General features: G+C 34.6%; 1 protein-coding gene across 3 annotated transcripts in view; it reads left to right on the plus strand.

Moving 5' to 3' along the window:
* tmem104 (transmembrane protein 104) overlaps positions 1 to 26,286 on the plus strand; it is an 80,277-nt gene that overhangs the window by 38,540 nt on the left and 15,451 nt on the right. The window contains exons 9-10 of one of the 3 annotated variants that reach the window (XM_073944284.1): positions 18,101 to 18,194; positions 18,443 to 19,597. In XM_073944284.1, coding sequence (XP_073800385.1) covers positions 18,101 to 18,194; positions 18,443 to 18,471 — 123 coding nt within the window. In that variant the 3' untranslated portion in view covers positions 18,472 to 19,597. Of the gene's footprint in view, positions 1 to 18,100; positions 18,195 to 18,442; positions 19,598 to 26,286 lie in introns of those variants that run through there. The other 2 variants (XM_073944285.1, XM_688664.11) reach the window with 2 other exon arrangements.

Genomic DNA, 26,286 nt, shown 5'->3' on the forward strand with positions numbered 1-26,286 from the left:
ATTTTAAAATCTATTCTGAATGTAACTGGGAGTCAGTGTAAAGACCTGAGGACAGGTGTGATGTGCTCTGATTTTCTGGATCTGGTCAGAATCCTGGCTGCAGCATTCTGGATGAGCTGCAACTGCCTGACTGTATATTTGGAAAGGCCAGTGAAGAGGCAGTTACAGTAATCCACTCTACTGCTGATAAAAGCATGAGCAACTTTCAGTCTTTACAGCAGACAAAGCATCTAATTCTTGCAATGTTTTGAGATTATCGTATGCCGATTTACTAAGTCCTTTGACATGACTATTGAAACTTTTATCTGACTCCAGAGTTACACCAAGATTCTTGAACTTATTTTTTGTTGTTTGACCCTTAGAGCCAAGGTATGTATTCAACTTGAGAACCTCTTCTCTGTTCCCAAGCGCCATGACTTCGGTTTTCTCTTTGTTTAACTGAAGAAAGTTTTGGCACATCCAACTGTTCATTTCATCAATGCATTGGCAGAGGGTGTCAATGGGGCTGTAGTTAATAGGCAGTAAGGTTAAATAGATCTGAGTGTAATCAGAAGTTAATAAAAGTCAGACGTTAATAAAATGCAATGAATGGGAAATTTTATAAATAATTAAAATAATTGTCGTTAACATAGCCGTATGTGATCTATAGCTGATTAACCATGTGGATGGATGATTACTGGCCCATATCTATCAGCTGATAACCGCTAATCATGCCCATTCAATCAAGTGTTAACATTCAAATCGGCTGCAGATTCTTTAATCCACCTCAAATAAGCTCATTTTCATATCCATCCATCCGTCCGTCCGTCCGTCCGTCCGTCCGTCCATCCATCCATCCATAAAATGATAATTTTTCACAAAACATTCACCAAAATAGGGAAACCGTTTCTAATTTTTTTTTAATAGTTAGAAAATAGACAAACTCACACATTCAAATCCGTAATGGAGAGGAGCCAACTCTTTACCTTTTTGTTCAGCATTATTTCTTTTGGGTTGTGCAGTTTAATTCACAGTATTTCTACAAAGGCCGATGTCCTCTGCTCGTGCACAACTTTTTGCACACCCTCAAATATACGCTGCTCAAGCGCAAATCTTCTTTTGCACAGTGCACTTATGTAACAAGTATGTCTCCAACATTTATTAGATTTGCTAGGAATATATATATATATATATATATATATATATATATATATATATATATATATATATAAATATGAACGTCTTTAATAGACCTACAGAGCGGTATCAATGGGTCCTGAAGTAAAGTGAAACGGCTATATGTCGTGTTTGCTGACCTCACACATCACACACCTGTCAGTCAGCCAGTCAGGTAGTCATCACGTAACCTTAAAGGGTTAAACAAATGACGCACTACTACGGTTGGTTACAGAAAAGTTTGCTGTGTTATAATTCACTTACCCTTTAATACGTTTTGGTGTGATTTATTACACGCTATAAAAAAAAAATGAGAATGAGATAAGAACATTGAATGAGAAGCTTGTAATATAGCTGTGGCAGAATGAATTTTTGGCTTGGCCCCCCGCCATGAAAGAATGAATGTAGCGGAAACCATGTGCATGTTTATTTTCCTGATTTAAAATCTAAAAAATGATTTCAGATTGATATTTTTCTGATGCCATAACTCTCTGGTTTTTTGTTTTGTATTAAAATACATTTGAACTGATGTTTCAATATAATGTTAACATATGCTTTCTCTGTGATTTTTGTTTTAGTTTTCAATTTTTACAGTAAATATCGCATCCATAACGCTGAAATTCCTTAGACACTTGTGTACATCTGGGTGTCTAACCAACAGGTTACATGTTAAAACCCAGTTGTCAAAACTTCAGCTGTCATCATTGCGTGCTCTATCAGTGCATGTACCTCCAGCTTGCTCCTGGTGAGTTTGTCCTTGTGATCTTGGTGAGGGGGGAGAAAAAAACAATTTATCTTCAGCTAAACTGGACAAAACTGAGAGCTCTGTGGTTGGAAGAAAACTTAAGTGCTTTGTTGAACTTGACACAGTATTACAAAGTCATGAGAATTAGACCTGCTCCTCAGTGGCTCCCGCTGTTTTAGAAAGGTTTCAGCTTTGATTCACACCGCAGTTGCCAGGGTAATCATGCTGTAAATGACTCTTAACGGATGAATAGTTTCTTCTTAATAACATATATAGACATTATTTATTTATATGCTTTTTTTGTAGCCTTTTGGAGAGAGTTGTTGATCCATGAATGGCGGAGTAATGCAAGTGTCCTGCCTTAATGAACACCGGCTGAATCGCGTCAAGCAGTGATTTATTGCTACTGTGACCGTTAGAATACAGATTGTTCAATATGAATGAGAGTAAGGCGAGTTTGACCATCACAACAGACTTGCTGAGTATGTTTGAGATAGAGGCATGTAAATGATAATAGAATTGGGCCCTGTATGCATATGGTATTAAGATGCGCTTTTATGCATCATTTTGGTATCGGTAGAATATTTCATTTTTACTGTACTTTTTTTTTCACCTTTAAGCTAAATTTAGGATTATTGATGGCAAAGTTTAAATCTGTCCTGTTCAAAAATGTTCAGGTATGAAGTGGATAAGCGTAGAACCTTAGACCCCATTTACACTCTGTTAAGTGTTGTCTACTTATGTTCTTATACCATAATGGATCTAATAATTTTCAAATTATTGGACCATCTAAAACAACAAACCAAGAGCAGTACAAAATGAAATAATAATTAAAAAAAAAAGTACAAAATAATTTGCTTTAGTATGTTTGTAATAGTATCTTACTTTTCAATTCCAAATAAATAAACAAACATGAGTGAAGGAAATTAAATTAAATTTAGTTTGATTTTTGATGTTATATTTTATTTTGTATTTTATGTATTTTTTAATTTTATATGTTATTTCATATTTTATTTTTATATTTTATTTTATTATGTATTGTTATATTATACTTTGTTATATTATTTAATACTTTGTATCTTATTTTATTTTTCATTTTATGTTTCATTATATTTAATTTGTATTTATATTTTATTTTATTATGTTTTATTTTATTTTTATAATTTTTTATATTTTATTTTATGTTTTGTTATATTTATTACATTTCATTATTATTTTATTTTTATAGTGTATATTTTATTGTAATTTAATTATGTTTTATTATACTGTATTTATTATTTTATTTTATATTTAGTTTTTTATTTTATTTTAAATTTTATTTAATTGTTTTAGTATATTCTATATATTTTTTTTTAATTTCATATTTTATAGTATTATGTTTTATCGTATTATATAATTTTATTTTATTTTTTATATAATTGTTTTTTATTTAATTTTTTATATTTTATTTTATATTTTTATTATATTATAATTTTAATTTATTTAATTTACAATTATTTTCATTTTATTACATTTATTTTTATAATTTTATTTTGAATTTGGATAACGTTGAGAAAATCTGTCAGTATCATAAAAACAATTGGTTTAATAATTAAAGGATCACGAAACACAAAACTATTTTTTGAGCTGGTGGCGATCATATATGTGTCCCACGCTGCTAAAAACACTATTAGGACACAAATTTCACCCAAAAAAAAAAAAAAAGTGAAAATTGGTTATTTTTGTATTATTTTGATCAAATTTGTTCTTCCGGTTTGAAACGAGCTTTTAAAGCTGCGTCCAGCCGGTTAGGTACTTTTTCCAAAGTAGAGGTATGAAAACACTCTGCTATAAAAGTGGGGTTTCTAGCTCTTTAAATCTACTGGGACTAATAAAAATTGTTATTTTTTGTTATTGCAATGATTAGTATGAAGGAAAATCTGTCTAAACAGCTCCGAGCTAGACTTCTGGACAGATTTGCTGCTTTTTATATTATGTTTGCCTTTGGTTACTGTATTGGACAGTCAAACATCTTTAAGGAGAGAGCGAATGAGTCCGAACTTGAACTATCGTCGTACCCTTATGGAATCTGTGGATCTTATGTTGAGTGTGCTTTACCCCAAAGTTCTATTGAAATCCAAAAAGTACAGCCTTAGAATTAGCAATAGTAGCAGCAGTAGTGGTGGTATTGTACATGTACAATATCTATTTCAGATTGTGCCACGTATGACCTTGAATGATCAGTAAGGCTTGCTTCATTTTACCAGCTGTATTATGCTTGAATCCAGTGTTCAGCATGGACGTGTGTCGACTCCAAATCAGAGCGAAGCATTAATTGCATCTCTTTCTTGCGTGGGTCATGCTGCAGCTGCTTTGGAATTTTTTGTTTGCTTTCTTTAATGCGTTTGTTGCACATTCATTTATGCATTAATAGAGCTCTTAGTTGTGATGGCTTATTGAAGCTCATTTTGGAGGTTAATGATGCTTCAGTCTGACAGATTCAGCAAGCTCAAAAAGAGCTCAATTATGGACTCATTATCAGGCTACAGTTTTTACAGAGGCTTTGTTGAAGGTTTATTTTCTGCTTGCTGCATGTTGAAATGAGTTTAGAAGTCTTGATGGGTTTAAATGGATCGAAAACTCTAAAAGCAACCGGAAACCATTATGGCTCCATGTCCAAAACTTCAGTGTATTTTTTTTTTCAGATGCTGGTTGGCTTTGGTATTAATTTCCCCTGATTCAACTGGGCCCGATCTGACCAATCCCTTTAATGCAGCTTCTTTTTACATTTAAAAGAGACCTACTAAGCCCCTTTGTCGCTGAGATTATATTCAAAACGTATGGTGAAAACTCCAATGTCAGGTGGCTGTTTCTCACTCAGGGTTGATGATGCTATGCTAATGAGGAAGAGATCGTCACTAATGGGTGGGATTTTCCCCATCTTATGATATGTACAAAGGAATAATATCAATCAACGTCTTTCTGCAGACTGTTTAGATAATTATGAATGTGATTTTTACATAATAGGTTCCCTTTAAACAGAGGGTTATCCCTTATTTTCACATCCAAATGTTGACTGGTAAATATTCTGCTCTATTTTATCTGCGTGTGCATGAACTGCACATGCTTACCGGAAAAGCAAAGTCCACTCAAATAACAGTGACAGGACATTTCATCGTAGTACACTTGTTCCTGCAGCTCGCAACCCTGGACCTCAAAACCAGTCATAACTGTCAATTTTTGGAAATTGTGATTTCTACATGACATTATTTCTAAATAAATAAGCTTTGTTGACACATGGTTTGTTAGGTTGGGACAGTATTTTGCTACATTTGAGCATAAATATATATATATATATATATATATATATATATATATATATATATATATATATATATATATATATATATATATATATATATATATATATATATATATACACACATTTGAGCTGGGGGTTCAATGATATCAAAATATTGAGATAATTGCCTTTTAAAGTTGTCTAAGTGTTTAGCAATGGATATTACTAATCATAAATGGATAGTTTTGATAGATTTACAGTAGAAAATGTGCAAAATATCTTCATAGAATAAACACTGCCTGACTAAAGTCTTGTCACCTATCCAAGTTTTAGAAGCAACAAATAATAACTTGACTTCTAGTAGATCATATGGTATCAGAAGTAGCTTATATGAAAGGCAAAGGCCTCTAGATTACTCCTATTTTACCAAAATAAAATATGATCATACATTAGGACAGTAAGGTCAGACTTTGCTTAGACTAAAGTCTTGTCACTAAACAGAAATAGAGTAAAGTCATGGTGCAGTGGAAAAAGAATTACTATTGTGTATGACTCCCATGAGCTTGGAGGACTGTATCCATACATCTCTGCAATGACTCTAATAACTTTTTTTATAAAGTCATCTGGAATGGCAAAGAAAGCATTCTTGCAGGACTCCCAGAATTCAAGATTCTTTGCATTCATCTTCAATAATAATAATGTTCATGTCTGGTGACTGAGTTGGCCAATCCTGTTGCACCTTGGCTTTTTTTGCTTTCAGAAATTTTGATGTGGAGGCTGAAGTATGAGGAGCAGCGCTATCCAACTGAAGACTTTGCCCTCTCTTGTGGTTTGTAATGTAATGGGCAGCACAAATGTCTTGAGACCTCAGGCTGTTGATGTTGCCATCCACTCTGCAGATCTCTTGCACGCCACCATACTGAATGTAACCATGATTTTTGTTCTAACAAACTTGATTGAAATGCAGTTGGGTTTGGTCAGATTTGAGTCTAATTACATTGTTTTAAAATAAATGGTTTGGGTAAGAAGTAGGAATTCTCAAAATAACCGATTAACCATTAACCGAAAGGGTGTGTTTGTAACAGATTAATGGTATCAGTCAAATGATTAAAATATTATTTTAGATATTTGAAAAGTTTGGCTGCATAAAGTGTCGATCGTCGAACGCACTTTTTGCGTTGCGTTGTCATCTTTTGAATGGTTTACTAACAGCCGGGAGTGTTTTGCGCACAGCTAATGCGCCCTGCTCGCCTCATGTTTTTGCTGTTGCGTGCTGAGTGCTCACAATTGAAATAAAAGTCAAACCTAAGCGAAAAAACATGTTACCTCGATCGCATCTTTATCATTCTTTAATCGGAATGAAAGCAGAGGCGAGGTTACCATTGAGGTGACAGCAATGTTTGTGTCGTCAAGATGACTTTTGAAGACAGAGGAGAGACTGGTGTTCACTATTTCAAGTTATCCAGAGCTGTATGACTTTACAGATATTAAATACCACAATGTTATTAAATATTACCATCATAACATCGACAGCAATATCATTATATCACTATCATAGTAGCCTATACTTTCCAAAAAGTCGACAAGAGCCTTTGTCTTTCATCACACGCACACATGAACAGCGAGTGAGACAGAGAAAATTATATTAATCATAAGGCATAATCTTAAAACTAATGACTAAAAATAAATCAGTATTTTAAAATGCAATATATAATGTGTCACACAATTTTTTCTAATAAGTATTAATTTAATATTCATTTCACTAGTTAACGGTTAATATTCAGTTAGCGAGCTTTGGTTGTCGGTTGGCAAAATTAATCGAAATGAGCATCCCTAGTAAGAAGTGATTTGGGGTCCATTCTGGCCAGATGTTGATTTAAGGAGCCAAGAAGACCTCTAGATGATTTATTAGCCGATTTTACATTTTAAATCTGAAGGCAAAGGGTTGTGCAAAGTTCAGGTAATATACCACAAAATGCATATAGTAGTTTAATAATTGACTTAATATTTGTCTGTTCACAATATTTATATTTGTACAAATGTGTTTCACTGATAGCTTTTTAGGTTTGGAAAGTTCAAACTGATTTTATTAGTAAGACGTTAATCTGTTCGTTCTGTTAGCTCATGTAGCAGCATATCTGCTTTCCTTTTGTTGATCCTGTCTGGAATGTCTAACGAAGATTAGTACTGGAGACAAATGCCACTGGGATCTTGGCTCTGTAGGGATTGGATATAATCCCCGCTATGCATGTTACTTTTAGTTGTGTTATAATCCTGCATTCTGTGCCACCACATGGGTTCTCCCAGAGACACAAATGTCCCCTAGTGTGTCATCCACGCTTTGTGTGAGGTTAGGAGAGTACAAAATGAATGAAACCATATTGGCTTTGTAAAGCGTTATGCATCGGCTAGTTTCTGAAATCACTTGTACTGTAATTCCATCTTATGCCACAAGTTAATAAAAAAACAAACAAACAGGGAACTCAACACCCAAACAGGAAACTCAAATTGTTATCCAAATATCTGATCTGTCCAGATGCTTGTTATCTTAGATTTGATGTCTTGTGCCTGGAGTCTCAGCGACTGTTGGTTTCATTTCACTTGTATTGATAGGATAAGTCCTGCTCTTCCATCAAGCTATATTCACCCTCTTGCATTTTCTCATTAAATTTTTTTTTTTTACTTGGCTTATCTCATTTTGGTCAAGTGTTGGGTTTAGATGAGCTCAGTATTGCTGAATTTGTTTTCTTATATTGCTTTAGGAGCATTACAGTCTTCCACAAGAAGATATACACAAATCTGTCAGAATGCCCTGGATGACCACAATTTTGGCAGATGAAATTAGCATGGAAATTGACTCCGTGTTTACCCAGCAACAAGGTTTTTATTTGGAAAGATGATAAAATGTATTAAAAACAACATCAAATGGATGGAATAAGGAAGTAGATATTAAGCAAGGCAGGTTTTAAATCATTATACTGGGTAGTGCTGAAGTTTTATTTTTCCTTTTTTTTTTTTTTTGTACAGAACAGATTGTATGCAAGCTAAGCATTTCTCCTGCAATGCACTGGCGAGCAATATAACGCAACAGTAAGGTTTTAAAAGATTGTTATTGTTGTTGTTGTTAATAATAGTAGTAATAATACTACTACTACTAATAATAGTAATAATAAAGACAGACTTTTTGCATGCTTCAATGTAGAGTGAGTGTGTTTCGCTGATTATTCGATGTCATTTACAAACCATAAATTATCAAGGTTTTATTGTAGTAACAGTAATCAGATTGAATTGTATTATGTGAGTAATCTATTACATTTTTTTTGATTGAATTAATGAAATAAAAATGCTACATTCTCAATTCTTATTATTCTAATTATTATTATTTAAAATAAATATCATTAAGGTTTTGTTTTTCTTTACAAACATCATAGAAACCATAAAATTAGGTTTTTAACAATGGTAGTAAGTAGATTTTAGATTCCCTGCCTGAGCCAGACTTAACCCGAGCCGTGGGCCGGATCAGCCTGATATTTCCTGCCACTATTTTTGGGCTGGGCCGTGGTCAAGCATTTTTTTTGGTCATTACTCACAGTAATTAGCCATATTGTGTGGAAAGCTATGCTAAAATCTTTGCATAATATTTCAAATTATGGCAAAGTCAGTATAAGCAACAAGTGTGGATATTCACAACGCAAAATTGCACAATTCGCAATGTGTTTCATGCGCAGATATGTTCAAGCTTTGCAACAGCATCTCCTTCACTGGCACACATTCAAACCGCACGCGGAAGCAGAGGTGAAGCAGTGCGTTCGTAAAGCAGAAACGGTGGATCTTATCAATGCATTTATTGGGTAGCTACTTTTTACTGTCAATCAATTCGTTTTTTTATTATTATCAATGCAATCTCTCTTTGAAGCATAAGCAAAGGCAAAATGCGGTGTAAGAGAGGTAAAAGCAAAATAGGGGGACTTCCATGATGAACAGACACAGGATGCGGACTTGCCATGGCAGAAAGGATGATTTTCAGCCTTCATGATCCATTCTGAACAAACAATGACTTTACAAGCTTATTCATTAAGATAAATCTAAACTAATTTCTGTTGTTCAAACAACTCTGAATTGTAGTTGAGAATGTCTGTTATAATGGCCCCAGTATTAAAAAATATTCGGGTTAAAATCTGGCTCGGGCTCAGAATTACAGTTAATATGTCTGATTGGCTCGGGCTCAGGTAGGGTCGTGTTTAAGTTTTTGAGAACGATCTAAGGTTTAGAAGTGAGGTTTATAAACGTAGTCATCATGATTTACAAATGCACAATCGATGAGGCTATTACAATTGTATCACAGTTTACAATCTTGCTGCTCTCTAACAAATGTGAGACATAAGGACAAAACTTCTAATTTAATATTATTGCTATTGCATGTGCAGTGCTACCAAATCAGGTGCTGGTGCCACCATCTGTTGAACTCATTGGCACCAGTGCCAGTGCTGTCATATGTTAGTCTGGAGCCCTGCCATTAAGCACTGCAAATTATATAATCAAATGGTATATTTATATATGTACATATGAATACATGTTCATATTTATTTAAAGTTTGTTAATGATTTGTCAATGATTACAGCACTTAATTTTTACATTCATGTTGAAAAAAAAGCATAGAGAGAACATTACTGGAATTAGTGCTGCTGAAAAAGAAATGTATTATTATTGTTAATATTATTCATTACCAAATATTAAAAACTATTTTCTTGAGACATTTTTTCTTTATACTAAGTTTTTAACCATATTTATAATATACTTTTTTAATATGTAAGGATTTTTTAAACACCTTTAAGATACTTGTCTAGTCACTGTATTAAATGTGTAAGGATGCATTATTTTCCTGATGCATAATTTTTTTGGTGCTAAAGTTTTTGCGTATGTTTTTTTTTATATATATAAAGTTTTTAACAATTAATATGCTAGGCACTGTATTAAAACATGTAATGATGGCATTATATTATTTTTATTATTATTATTTATATGGGCGAGGCAGTGGCGCAGTAGGTAGTGCTGTCGCCTCACAGCAAGAAGGTCACTGGGTCGCTGGTTCGAGCCTCGGGTCAGTTGGCGTTTCTGTGTGGAGTTTGCATGTTCTCCCTGCATTCGCGTGGGTTTTCTCCGGGTGCTCCGGTTTCCCCCACAGTCCAAAGACATGCGGTACAGGTGAATTGGGTAGGCTAAATTGTCCATACAGTTTGAGTGTGTGTGGATGTTTCCCAGAGATGGGTTGAGGCTGGAAGGGCATCCGCTGTGTAAAAACTTGCTGGATAAGTTGCCGGTTCATTCCGCTGTGGCGACCCCAGATTAATAAAGGGACTAAGCCGACAAGAAAATGAATGAATGATTTATTATTAATATTGTGCATTTAGTTTTTTGTTTTGTAAAGTTATACTTGTCACTGTATTAAAACGTTATAATGGCATTATTATTATTAATATTATTATTATTATTATTATTATTGTGCTATAGCAAATATTGACAACTCTTCTTCTGAACTCATCGTTTCTTTGTGCTGAAGTTTGTGTATGTTTTTTTTGCTTTTGTTTACAATTATGTGTACTTGTCACTGTATTAAAACATTTAATGATGACATATTATTATTATTATTATTATTATTATTATTACAATTATTATTATTATTATTGTGCATTAGCAAATATTGAAAACTATCTTCTAAACACATTTTTTTGTTTGCGTATATTTTTTCTTTTGTAAATTTTTTTAACACTATTAGTGTACTAGTCACTGTATTAAAACATTTATTGATGACTTATTATTATTATTATTATTATTATTATTATTATTATCAAATATTTTAAAAAATCTTCTAAACAAAGTTTTTTTGGTTTTTGCCCTTTTTTTTTACATTTTTATAATTTTTAAACAATTAAAATACTAGGCATTAATAAATGTTTAACAAAGTGACGTTGTTGTTGTTGTTGTTGTTATTGTTATTATTATTATTATTATTATTATTGTTATTAATCTCATGTTAATAAATGGATCTAATCTAAATCTAGATATGAATTTAATGAATAACTTCGTAGCTGACAGTGCTTTTTTTTTTTTTTTTTAAACAATCACTTCTGAAAAAACTTCTGGAATTAGTGCTGCTGGAAAAGAAATTATTATTTTTGTATTAAATTATTATTATTTATGGATCTCCTTGCTGCTGCATTATTCCCTCGGACTGAAGTTTGTGCACATCTGTTTTGTTTCAATTAATTTATTTTTGTATAAATAAACGTTTGTATAAGTTTATTTAAATCTCTATTAATATGCTATCAGACATGTTGTTGTTGTTGTTGTTGTTGTTGTTGTTGTTGTTGTTGTTGTTGTTGTTATCATCATCATCATCATCATCATGCAAAATTAACCCCAAACACTAAAATAATGATGCTGGCCTAAGCAAACAATGCTAAACCACTTCCATGACTATCTGACACTATTAGAGTGATAATGAGCTCTGTGTTCTGATAACAAGTACAGTATGTCACTGTGCCTCTCCATCTCTCCTGATGTCATGAGTGAGTCACCCTGCGTCCCGTGGCTCTCGCTCTTCTTTCCCCGATGCCCTCTCTGGCTGGCCCTGTCCCTCCATTTCTCCTTTCACTCCAATCTATTGCCAAACTTCCTTCCTGTTGTCCTTTCCTGGCATGCGTTTTTCCACCGGCATGCCAACGTTGCTGCACCATTTCTACTATCAGCACCAACAACACTCATCCATTGGGACTGGGAATGGAAATTCGTTTCTATCCTGGCTTGTGAAAGTTTCCAACATTTCTGCCAGCGTCCTTTTTTTCAGACCGGAAATTGCAGCATATGTTATCAGTCAAGCTTGAGATTGAGAGCTGCAACAGACCCAGGCCATCACAGCTGAGATTGGGTGATGTGTTCGCTTCCACATCGCATCCCATAAAGAAACTGAGCTGTTTTACAGGTGCTTTCGGTTTCATTTTGTGTTGACACGAGATTGCATTTGGGTTTTTTATGGCTGTTCTGGACTGTAGGAGGAATGGTTGCTTATAGTTTGATGCTTATGGTTGTGGGTGTTGCAGACCGTCATGGAACAGGGGGTTGGTTGTATTTTTATTTTCAATGTCGTGGGAGTGATGCGCTTCAAGATAACTTGCGCTGACAGCAGTGCATTATGGGAATTTATAAAGGCGGGTTTTATTCACCAGAGATGGAGATGTTCATTTCTTCTTTTACTCAATCTGGTGTTCCTATATTTTTCAAGTTAATAATGATTTTGTTAATGTTGTGGCAGCTATACGTTGTTCTAATATATGATGTAGTATATCATATATTAAATGTGTATATATATATATATATATATATATATATATATATATATATATATATATATATATATATATACATACATACATACATATATATATATATATATATATATATATATATATATATATATATATATATATATATATATATACATACATACATACATACATACATACATACATATATATATATACATACATATATATATGTATGTATGTATGTATGTATGTATATATATATATATATATATATATATATATATATATATACATATATATATATATATATATATATATATATATATATACATACATATATATATATATATATATATATATATATATATATATATATATATATATATATATATATATATATATATATATACATATATATATATATGTATGTATATATGTATATATCTGTGTATGTGTGTATATATATATATATATATATATATATATATATATATATATATATATATATACACACACACACACACACACACACACACACACACACACACACACACACACACACACACACATATATATATATAGATAGATAGATAGATAGATAGATATATAATGTCATGGTATATATTGAGCATGCTTTAAGATATTTATAGTGCTTTATATTGTCTTTTTATTTTTAACTATATTGTGACGATGTCTATGGTGGATACAGTCATGACAATACACTATTTATTTGTTTTTACTAAATGTTACTTTTATGAAGGAAGTTTATCATCTCATAATTTTTTTTGTCCATCTTTCACTTGTAATTTAATTACATCTCATGTAGGGCCCTGTGTTTAAAGTCCTTATTTAACATTTGAAATGGAAAAAGCACTCAGTGAATAGAATGAACATTTTTCCTCTACCATTCTTGAGTCCAAACCTTTTGTTGCTCTCTGTTTAACTTCTGCCATATTGTTTCATGGCCCATTCTAATCCTTTTAAGGAACGACACATGGATTTAGAATCTTTTGCTCTTTTGTCTTGTCCCTTTAGGATTTTAGCCGTTGTCAGCCTCTGTCAGCTCTTTTATCAGGACAGACATGCGGGCATCGTGATGGACTGCTATCTCACTCTCATCCTATCTGACTATACAAAACCAATGCACTTCTCGCCTCTTAAGATAAAGAATGAATGAGTCACGATGATTTACATTTCATTCTCTAATGAGAGACATCCATCAGTAATATGCAGTGCATTACTGTAAGTAGAATCATGGATGTATGCACTACTGGTGTAAAATTTGCGGTCAATAAGGTTTAATAATAAAATAAAATGTTTGTCACAGCCATATCACCCTGCAGCCCAAGACCGGTTACTCTCTGAAGCTAAGCAGGACTGAGCCTGGTTCAGTACCTGGATGGGAGAGCACATGGGAAAACTAGGTACTTTTGGAAGTAGTGTTAGTGAGGCCAGCAGGGGGTGCTCAACCTGCGGTACTCAACCTGCAGTCCTAATGCCCCAGTAAAAGTGAAGGGGACACTGTACTATCAGTGGGAATCGTCTTTTGGATGAGACATTGAACCGAGGTCCTAACTCTCTGTGGTCATTAAAAATCCCTCGGCACTTATTGTAAGGAGTAGGGGTGTAACCCTGATGTCCTGGCCAAATTTCCTTTCGGGCTACCAATCATGCCTATCTTCTGAATTGGCTCTATCACTGTCTCTCCACTGCACCAATAGCTGGTGTGTGGTGAGCGCATTGGTGCCGTTGTCCTGTGGCTGCCGTTGCATCCTCCAAGTGGATGGTGCACACTGGTGGTAGTGTGGAGTAGAGGTCTGCATTCCCGCTGTATCGCGGGAGCCGCATGACCCAATCAGATTTCTTGCTGCGTGGGAATACATTTCCGAATAAAACGTGGGAGCGTTTGGTAACTGGTGTAATTTTGAATGGGAGCGGGCGGTCTAACAATATCGCTCCCGACTCCTGAGCGAGTGAGCACACGTATATGCATGTGTGAATAAGAGAGCGTGATGCTGTGTTTAGCTTGTTTGTTTCTCTCTGCATGCGTGTGTGCGTTATCCTCCTCCGCCCGTTAGTGGGAACTGGTGCGGTAGGTAGAAAACGAAGCAGGTCGGGCAGCAGGACAACAAATGCTGAATCTAAGTGGGAGCGTTCGGGTTCAGACTAAAACCTGGCGGGAGCACAAAGAAAAACAAAAAAAAGCTGTTAAAACGGTGACACATAAGTTATTGTGACTTGGCAAAGCCTAGCATTATTTTTAGTCCATCACTGCGTAATAAATATTTATATTTGATATTATTTTTTCTATGTTTGTATCATTTTATTTTGTTTTACCTATTGAGCCTATGTACTTTTATGTTACTCTATCATGCTTTTCATATTTTTTTATATACACCCCTGGCATTGTTTTCTGTATGTCGTTTATGCATTAAGAAAAAAAAAGACATTTATAATGTTTTTTTAAAGGATCATATGACATGATATGAATTGAGTTAAACTCTATCTACTAAGAAAACTGCATTTTAAATGTAATAATATTTCACAATTTAGCTTTTTTTTCTCTTAAACCCATTTGATTAAACAAATGCAGCCTTGGTGAACAGAATAAGAAACTTTTGAGAGAAAAAACATCCATTGTCAACATTTTGACCAGTATTTTTAGTCTGGTATATGTATATTGAAGTCATCAAAATTTCAGTTTGCTTAATTTTATATCCCTTGTCCTAATTGTGATAAAACAATGGTGTGTGTGCGTGTGCGTGCGTGTATGTGTGTGTGTGTTTTTTTTTTTTTTCAGTCATGCAAGAAAATAAAACGTTTTTGTATTCTAGTGGTCTGAAAAACCAAATCACCATATGCAAAACAGTGAGTCAGAGCTTCTACAATGTACCAGAAGAGGACGGCTGAATCAGATTAGAGATTACTTAAAAAAAAAAAAAAAAAGTACCACTGTGGTAAACAAACACAGTCCGGAATATTAAAATGAATTTTAGACATATTTTTTTTTTTTAAGTGGAATTTAAAAATCACACCTAAAATTACAAATGCTGTTTCACATGTAGGAGATGTTATCCTCATTAGAGCAATTTTGTGTTATTTACGACTGATACCTCCACACGATCATTTAGCTATTTTGCATGGTCATGTACATCAGGAATGGGTTGCCCAGTTCTGAAGCTCTCTGTGAATATACCAAGTCTTTAATACACATATCAAAGTTCCTGGCACGTCTCTCATCAGCACTCAACCCCAGGCGTTTTATTACAAGTGGTTCCAGAACTCTGTCTTGTACACAGAAGCACATAAAAGCAATTATCATAAGCAAAGCCGTTTTTGCTAGACAGAATTCTATAGGATTGGAGCAGTCTACATGAAGTTCTGTGCACTCATGTCCATTGTATTGACTTCAGTTATTGCTAGAATAGGCATGTCTGCGGTCTATTAGTCTGACCACTTTGACTAGGTCAAATGAGAACAAACACTTTGAGTCAAGCTGTTTTCTTGACAAACTTTTGACTTTGATTTTAACCGTGACACCAAGGCTTGAACTTTTCCTATGGTGGCTAGTGGCTTTCCAAAGTTGCTAGCCACTTGCAATTTTCAAAATTGATTGGGAAATTGATTTACACAATATGAAGTTGACTGTTGACTGAATGAAAAAAACGATAAACATTGATATCAACTTTGTGAAGCTAAAGTGGAATTTATCTCTATATATCTGTCCATCCACTCATCCATCTTTTATCCATCCATCCATCCATCCATCCATCCATCCATCCATCCATCTTTTATTCATCCATCCATATTTTATTCATCCATCCATATTTTATTTATCCATCCATCCATCTATCTATCCATCCATCCATCCATCCATATTTTATTCATCCATCCATCCATCCATATTTTATTTATCTATCCATCCATCTATCCATCCATCCATATTTTATTCATCCATTTAAATTTAATTAATTCGTCCATATTTTAGTCATCCATCCATATTTTTTCATCCATCCATCCATATTTTATTTATCCATCCATCCATGTTTAATTAATCCATTAATTGTTTATTAATTCATCCATATTTTATTAATCCTTCCTCCATTTATATTTTATTCATCCATCCATATTTTTTAATCTGTCTACCATCCATATTTTATTCATCCATCCATCCATTCATCTATCTGTCCATATTTTTAATCTATCCACCCATTCAGTTTATTCATCCATCCATATTTTTAATCCATTCACCCATCCATATTTTATTCATCCATCCATCCATTGATCTATCCATATTTTTCATCCATCCACCCATCCATATTTTATCCTTTCATCCATCCATATTTTGTTCTAACATCCACCCATCTATATTTTATTCATCCATCCATATTTTATTCATCCATCCATCTTGTATTTTATTTATCCATCCATATTTTATTCATCCATCTATCCATATTTTTTCATCCATCTATTTATCCACTTTTTATTCATCCATCCATGCATCCATCTGTATTTTATTAATCCATCCATATTTTATCCATCCATCATCCATATTTAATTAATCCATTTATATTTTATTCATTCCTCCATTTTTTGTTAATCCACCCACCTGTCTATTTTATTCATCCGCCCACTTGTCCATATTTTATTCATCCATCCAACTATCCATTCGTCCATCCATCCATCTTTTATTCATCCATCCATCTATCCATCCGTCCTTTTATTTTATTTATCCATCCATCCATCTTTTATCCATCCATATTTTATTTATTTATCCATATATCTATCCATCCTTTATTCATCCATCCATCAATTCTTATTAGCCATCCATTCTTTAACATTTTATTCTTTCACACCCCCATCCATTCATCAGCATTACTTTGTCCATCCATCTGTCAGTATCATATTATTCGTCCATCCATTTCTCTTTCAGTTTTATTGTTTGTCCATGTCCATCCATCAGTATATCTTTTATTCATCCATTTGTTTATCAGTATCGTTTTATTTGCCCGTCTGTCTCTTCATCAGTATCATTTTATTAGCCGACCTGTCTGTCCATCAGTATTGTTTTATTCTTCCGTTTCTTCGTCAGTATCATTTTATTTGCTCGTCTGTCCGTTCATCAGTATCTTTCTATTCCCCCATCCTTCCATCCGTCCATCAGTATTCTTTTATTTATCTATCCATCCATCCATCTGTCCATCAGTATCATTTTATTCATCCAACTGTCCTTCGATCAGTATCATTTTATTCATCCATACATGTATCAGTATCATTTTATTCGCCCATCCAGCCGTCCATCTATTATTTTCGCCAAATCTTGGTGCTTCCCTAGTTAGATATTTGTTTAGTCGGTCCACTAAAATGCTTCTTTTACCCTTTTAAAAACCCAGAACCCTTTGTCTAGAACAATTCTTAATGTCAATCCCTGTTTAAAAAATTATGTAACCCATTAAATTGGCTATTGTTGTCTTTTTGCCCATTGATTAGAGAAGTTGGCCTTTCTACCTCTGGCAAAGTGGGTCATAATGTAAAGTCTGTCTACAACAAAACTGTTCCTTGTTTTCATTAACTTGTCTGTATTTTATTTTTCAGGCCATCTTCACATTGTTACTGGGACCCTTTACCTTTTTCAATGCTCAGAAGACCAAATACCTTCAGATCCTCACCTCATTAATGAGATGGATAGGTAAGCTCTGTCTTTCTTTGTATCTATTGATTTGATTGTATCTATTGTTCTTTATTTCTGTCTTTCTCTGTCTTTCTTTCTCTTTCTCGGTCTTTCTTTCTTCCTTCCTTCCTTCCTTCTTGCCTTCCTTCCTTCCTGCCTTCCTTCCTGCCTTCCTTCCTTCCTTACATCCTTCCTTCATTTCTTTCTTTCCCTTGCTTTTTTTTCTGTCTTTCATTTTGTTTTTATAATCAATTCACCTTATCTAGTTATCTCAAATGTGTGCCATCATGGTTAGCACATTGTTCCTCTTCTCTGCAGTGTAGCCCGAGTCTGTCCATCATAAATTCGTCCTGCTTCATGTCTCCGCCTTCTGTCTCCCTCATACTTCAGCCTGACAGCCTAGACGGGCCGTCTCAGGCGTGATTGGGCAGTCACTTACCAGACGACAGGCCCAAAATAAAACCGCACATCCTCATCTGCAGTTCAAATCACAGCCGCACTAAATCCAACATGCAAACTATGAATAACATGTAATGTTGGTGCACATATTAACAATGCGTGAAATAGAAATAAATTATAATCCATTTTTAAAAATGATCTTCGTCATATTGACTCGCAATGAATTATAATTGAGAGTCAGTGGAGGTTGGATATGTTTCCTAAAACAGATCACAAAAAATAGTTTTTGTAGCTTTCAGTAATGTTTGTAAAGAAGTGCTATGCAACATTGTGTAGCTATTACCCGAAAATAATGCATCAAGAAATGTGTAGACAGGCTTTGGAAATCTGCATCCATATTTCTGCCATCTGTTTTTAATGAATTTGGACATTTAAGGGCGCTATAACCTAAGGGGTGAAGTAGCTCATCCTGCTTGCTTCAGCAACATATAGTGCTGAATGCAGGTGATGAACTTCATAGCAGTGCTGTTATTTCTCAGACTGTTAATCTGGAAAGTATTCCTGCTCTATTAGTCAGTTGAATCAATATGGGCTCATTTGCACAGTGTATGTATTATGTATGATTCCACTGGATCGTTAAAGACATCACTGGTGTAGCTGGTCACCATTTGCTTTGTGTTGCAATTTTTTTGTTTCTGGGAGAAATATATCATTGGGGCCCTGGAGCAAAATGGCCATCTTTTTGTATGCGTGCTGCTCTTATCTTTTTCTGTTCCTACTTTTTTTTTTCTTCTCTATTCCAAACCTCAAGAGAGCTGAAGTAATTATTTGATAATGCATTCTCATTTTTAGCCTACAGTGTGATTTAGAGCCATTCAGATCTAGAATGAGGGTATCAGCGAGTCCTTAACGTATTAAAATGCTTTAAATTTATATTTTAGCTTTATGAGTGTAGAAATGATTGCATATCTGCCATAGTATAGAAGCTTGTTTTTTTTACCATTAAAAATACATTTAATACATTTTTGAGAATCTTATTTTGTTACCAATCCCTAAAATACTTTCGGTATCAACACAGATCACACTTGTTTCACTTTATATTTGTTATGATACTGGAATTCATTTATATTTACATTTTTTTTATTATTTACTTGTTTATTGCAGCATTTCCCACTTCTTAGATTTTACTTGGGTGGGTCGCCCTGGTACAGTGCATCCGGAAAGTATTCATAGCGCTTCACTTTTTCCAAACTTTTTTTTTTGTTGCAGCCTTATTCCAAAATTGATTAAATTTATTTCCTCAAAATTCTCCACACAATATCCCATAATAACATTAAAAAATGTGAAAAAAGTTAAGCGCTATGGATACTTTTTGGATGCACTGTATATTAACGGCCACCCAAGTATATTTGGTGACATTTTATTTATTTATTTTTTATTATCATTTTATTATTTTACCCTTTTTTTTTTTTTACATTTATTTATTTTTTCGTCCACTCAATAGCCAAACATCCGCTATCGAATAACTAGTGGAAAATCTTCTCTAGCCTTACACAGTTTCTACTTCTCGCTGTGTGTGCGTGGAATCTGACAAGACTCCACGGTCAACAATCTCACATGCTCGGCAGAGACCCAATGAGGCGTGCCATTTTGAGACTTAATGCATCCGGTTGGTTTTTCTAAATCCCCTAAATTGTCCGGGATTTGACTTTTGGTTTCGCTTTCTAAGCCGTCGTTAATTGTATGTGTTTTTGCATTGCATCTTTATTTTAGGCCTGATTTACTTTCGCTTGGCTTCGCAGCTGACAGCGAGTGCACAGTCGCAAGACTAAGAGAAACATTATAATAATTAATTCTTTGATCTAAACAATTCAGATAAATGTTTCTGTATACTCAGAGAGGACGGAATTACATCTAAACTAGCTGCAAAATATATGTACACTGTTAGAAATGGTTATTCAACTCTATCCGGCTACCACCGCAAATATATTTCAAACCTGTGGGAAGCACTGTATTGGTTTACCAAATTTAAATAATATATAAAGTATATAATTATCAATTATAAGATTACCCATCTGTCTATAAATATTTTCAACTGCTTCTCATACGAATTAAGATATAAAATCTATATTATATTTAGATATTCTACAAGAGTAGTTTACATTACAAACTGTTTTTCAGTCATTCTTATTAATCCTATAGGAAGAACCAAATTGATTTAAGGCAAAACATAAAACAGGCCCTAATTGTAAGTCGGAGGAAAAAAAACAGACAGACAGAAGATATTTAGCAATAATCAAAGGTTGTAGTTCATTTTCTGTAATTATCATAATATAAATACTCTCAGTTTCTAATTAGTTTAGCAATTATCTCATTCTATCAGTTAATGAAACAGATGTCAGAAGTCAGATGAAAGACTTGCCACAGATTAAAGCATGCACTGGTATTTATCCAATGAGGTGGAAATCAGGTAGAGAAAGCACCCTGTCTCTTATAAAGCGTGTTTAGTTTGCTGTAAATTTCAGCAGAGATGTTATTATGGCCAACATTTGCATTGAATATAAAGTGCCTTTTTATTCTGTAAGCAGTCTTGAATGACAAGAAAAAATAGTGTTTATTTATTGCACTGTTCCCTGGAATACTTGATTCTGATTGGCAGTCGCTTTGAAAGCTGATTTACCACATACTGGTGCTACTTTCATGTTCTTTAATTTAACTCCATTGCCTCTTTTAACCCTTTTAAAACAATAATTGGATCTCAAATCAATACTTATGCATTCAATTCATTTGGTAGAGTGGTAGTAATAGCAGTTATAATATACAGTCAGGTACTCATTATCGTAAAACAGGGGTGTCCAAACTAGAGGGCCGGTGTCCTGCATAGTTTAGCTGCAACTTCCTTCAACACACTTGCCTGGTGTTTTTCTAGTATAGCTTGATCAGCTTGTTCAGGTGTGTTTGATTGGGGTTAGAACTAAAATATGCAGTAATAAAATTTTATTTTATTATTGAAATGATTTCATTATTTATTATTGATTTTTATATAATAACTTAATTAAATTATTTATTTAGTAATTAACAAAGCTATATTCGGCATGATCAAGCTCTGAATGTAACATTAAAATGCCAGATTGTAAGGAGCAATTATAAAGACTTCTAATTCTAAAAGGAAATGTTTGTTTGTAAAGTTTAAATAAAAATGTCTTGAAAGCAAAAATGTTTATATAAACTTATTAGAACGGCTTTTAGTTCAGAGCCTCAGAGGACAAGCTTTAAAACATAGTTCTACCATCGTGATTACCGCCGTGATCTAATTCAAATAAATAGTTAAAATATTGGTGTCTGGGATGCAGCTAGTTTAGAGACTAAAGTGAACATAGCTTATGAAAGATTTACAGTTCACTATAATGTGTGATAGGACTAAACAGTGGTCCTAAATTGCTTCTAAAAGAGCGTATTCTCAAATCAAATGACTGTACAGGCTTGGACCCAGAAAAAGTACTTCTTTTGTCACAAGTTAAAGGGTTAGTTCATGCAAAAAATGACACTTTTGTTATTTACTAGACCCCATTTTTGTTATTTATAGACCTCATAAAACAAAAATAACCACTTTATTCAACAATTTCTTCTTCTCAGTGTCAGTATAGGGTGCACATTCATGAGAGCATTAAGTTATTTATGCTGAAAAGCCTTAGAGGACAAGCTTTAAAACATAGTTCTACCTACGTGATTAACGTCATAGATTACCGTTGTGATCTAATTTGAATAAATAGTTAAAATATTGGTGTCTGGGATGCAGCTAGTTCACAGACTGAAGTGAACATCATAGCTTATGAAAGATTTACAGTTCACTGTATTGTGTGATAGGATAAAACAGTGGTCCTAAACTGCTTCTAAAAGAGAATATTCTCAAATCAAATGACTGTAGAGGCTTGGACCCAGAAACCGTACTTCTTTTGTCACAAACGAAAGGGTTAGTTCATGCAAAAAATTAAATAGTTATTTATTAGACGCCATATACCCCATAAAACAAAATAACCACTTTATTCAACAATTTCTTCTCTCCTGTGTCAGTATAGGGTGCACATTCATGAGAGCACTGTGTTCTTTATGTGTGTCATGCTCGTTCACCTGCTGATGCATACCCCGGATGCTCTTGTGCCTTGTGTATCGATCATGGGACATCTTGCTTGACACACACCACACAGTGCTCATGAATATACTGACGCAGAGGAGAATAAACTGTTGAATTAAGTTGTTTTTGTTTTACATGCACACAAGTATTTTCATAGCTTGATAATAATGCATTTGAGCCACTGAATGCATATGGTCTGTTTTGAGGATCTACCAGTCAAGAACTTTGCTGTCTATGGAGGATGAGGGAGCTCTCCAATTAAATCTAAATTGAATTAATTTGTATTTCAAAGCTAAATGAAGGTCTCAGGGGATTGCAACCTCTTGAGCAGGGGTCTCAAACTCGAGGCCCTCAGTGCAATATTTTGTGGCCCGCGCCGACCGCTGTACTCTGACAGAATCAGCGGAGCGGGGAGAGAGAGCGCTCCCCGCTCCGCTGATTCTATCCGTACACAGCGCGCTTGTCACTCAATGCGCGTTGTCGCGCGCGTTCTGATCAGCTGTGTTGTCGCGTGCGTACTCAAGAGCGGTGTTATTGCGCGCCTACTGAAGGGCGGGACCAAGGGTGTGTCGCGTCGCGGGGGCACTTTTGATCATTTTGGAAGGGCACTTTCTATGCAAGACTAAAAAGGGCATGTGCTCTGCACAGGTTGAGCCCTATGTGTGCACGTGCCTGCCCTTCATCTTATATATATTATCAGCCTGATCTCACGAGAAAACGTAAGTATTACGTTTTGCCAGTTTAGTGGCTAATTCGTACGAATTCGTACGAGTTCAGTCGTACGAAATGGTACGATTTTTAAAAGGAGGCGTGGCACCTAACCCCACCCCTAACCCCAACCGTCATTGGGGGATAAGCAAATCGTACTAAATTGTACGAATTAGATCGTATGAATTCATACGAATTAGCCACTAAATGAAAAAGTTACGAATTGCCGTGAGATTGTGTTGATATTATAGGTAGATACAGACTGGTACAGACTGATGTGACTGGAGTGGGGTGGGGGTGTTTCATTTATACATATATACGCCTTTTTTTTAGGTGATGGAATGGAAGTTTTGAGTGAGTTCCCCCACTTTTTTCCCTAGGACTTCAATAAGTCAAAGTACTGGTCTAGACTTAATGATGATCATCTTCAAGCCATACTGAGGGTCTCAACTGCTTCCGCTCTAAAGCCAAATGTGGTTCAGATTTGTGAGAAGAAGCGCTGTCAAGTCTCTGGCAGCAAGAAGTATGCAAAAGATGCCATGTTCAGAAGAACTGTTCATAATCTTCACTCAATGTTCTATTAATGTTCAGGACACTTCATGTTCAGAAGAAATAATTAAAACTGTTAATAATGACATTTGAGGACTTTTTTTTTGTGAAATCCCTTATGCGGCCCAGCCTCACCCAGACTTTGCCTCCTGCGGCCCCCAGGTAAATTGAGTTTGAGACCCCTGCTCTTGAGGGTGAATGATAAAGTAATATATACATTTGAAGTGAATTCAACCTTTAACAATAAGACTCACATATATTGACTTATATTAGAGCAGCCCTCCTCCTTTGTGTTTGAATATGAAACGCACATTCTTCTCATGCTGATTTGTCAAAGGCTTGACGAGTCGCTTAATTCTTTTCCTCTTTCCATTCGCTCTTTCCAGTCTTCTGCTTTTTTCCCATGATCCTCTCAGCTCTCAGTCATTACTCACAGCAGACAGCAGGACAAGCAGGCACGTCCCTTGTGTGCCTCCGCTCACCCATAATGCACAGAAGGAGAGACCGTGCCTGCTCCTGTGTCAAATGAGATGTGGTAAGTAGGGTTCGGTTCAGTTGGCGCCAAGGGAGCCACTTTGTGTTTTAGCTTCAATGCCATCAACCGCCAGCACGTCGTCGCTCTGCTGAACCTTACGCACCAAAAAAAGCGGAGCTCAGTTATTACGCGGCCTCATACTTGAGATATTATTATTATTATTGTTGCAAGTCATTACTTGTCTGTGTGCAGATATAAAACCTCAGAATCCATGGACTCCCCGTAGCCCTTTATAGTCACTTGTATGAAATGCATGAAGCCGCTTGTTTACCAGAAACAAAGATGTGTGCGTCTTGTATGCAAAGCTTGTATGGAAAGCTGGCATGCATTATTTAAAGGCGGTTTTATTGCGGGGGTAATTTAAATGGGAAGGATCACCTCTCCTCAGCACTGAAGTAGAGAGCATTTATCAGCGTTTGACACAGAGAGTGAAATGAGTCAGTGAGGTTGCCGCTTTAATTCATATTTAGTGTGAACGTTGAGGAACGGACAAAGAGCGTGTGATTACTCACTGGAGATTAATGACTTCAGGTTGCATCGCTGAGGTGGGATACAGATTGTTTCTCGGAGAATGTATTACTGTTAATGGTGCTAGAACAAGGTTCTCAAGATGGGGAAAAAAGAATAAATCTTGGTCTGGTTGAAAATCAAATTACACCGATATACACATGTACCTTTTACACAAGGATATGTTATCCATAGCTATAGCTCTATCCAAAGATGTTGAAATTATGTGCAAAACTGAAATATCGCATAAAAGATTTGCGAATAATGCTGCATTTCCATCCATTGAGTCAAATAGAATAAATTCGTCACTTTCTAATAAACTGGCACCAGATATCAAAAAGAAAAACTGAATTCGCTAAGGTAGAAGAAGCTGCGTAAATATTTTTTTAACGTAATCAATTACTTGCACCTCAGAAGACAAGATGCAATAAATGTGGTGAATTTTAGAGATGCTCTTTGTGAGATGCTCTTTGGGAGCAGAGACACTCATGATACATCTAGAGGTAATAATAATACTGAACCGCTGAGGTGACTGTCAGCCTTCTGTTTTAATGCTGTTTTTATCATCACATGATCTCTTGTAACAAAATCACATGACTTTTTTTTTTTTTTTTTTTTTTTTTACTGGAGTTTATTCAGTAACAGTGTTTCCATTGCAGTTTGTGTATTTATTCCTATTGAATAAAGTTTATCCTACTCAGTTGTGCGCATCATTTTCTTTATGCGTATTTTTTAAATTTATGCGCATCTTGGTGTTTTTTTTATTCAGTTTTTTTTTTTTATGAGATATTCCAAAATGCACAAAAAAATAGGTGGATGGAAGCATAGCTAGTAATTTTATACTGTTGTCCTCTTTATTAATTGTTTGAATTAGTTTTCATTTTAAATGTTTAGTAGTTTTGATGTGTGCGTTTGTTTCTTTCAAATTGTCTATATCAGTGGTTCTCAACTGGTTGTGACCTATTTTAAATTGAAAGAATATAACTAAAACTGATGAGGGAACATTAAAGAAATAGTTCAACCAAAAGTACAAATTCATTGTTTACTCACCTTCCACTTGACTATTTGACCTATGTTGAACACAAAATAACTTTTTTTTTTGTTTTAAGTTGGAAAGTTGTAACCGTTGACTTCCACACTACTTGTTTTTTCTATATCAACGTCAGTGTTTACCAAGTTTCAGCTTTTTTTTTTTTTAATATCTTCACTTGTTCAACAGAAAAAAGAAACACATTACGGGTTGGAACCACTTAAGAGAGAGTAAATAGTTTGTAAAA

This window comes from Danio rerio, chromosome 3 (assembly GCF_049306965.1).
Source record: "Danio rerio strain Tuebingen ecotype United States chromosome 3, GRCz12tu, whole genome shotgun sequence".
Lineage (NCBI taxonomy): Eukaryota > Metazoa > Chordata > Actinopteri > Cypriniformes > Danionidae > Danio > Danio rerio.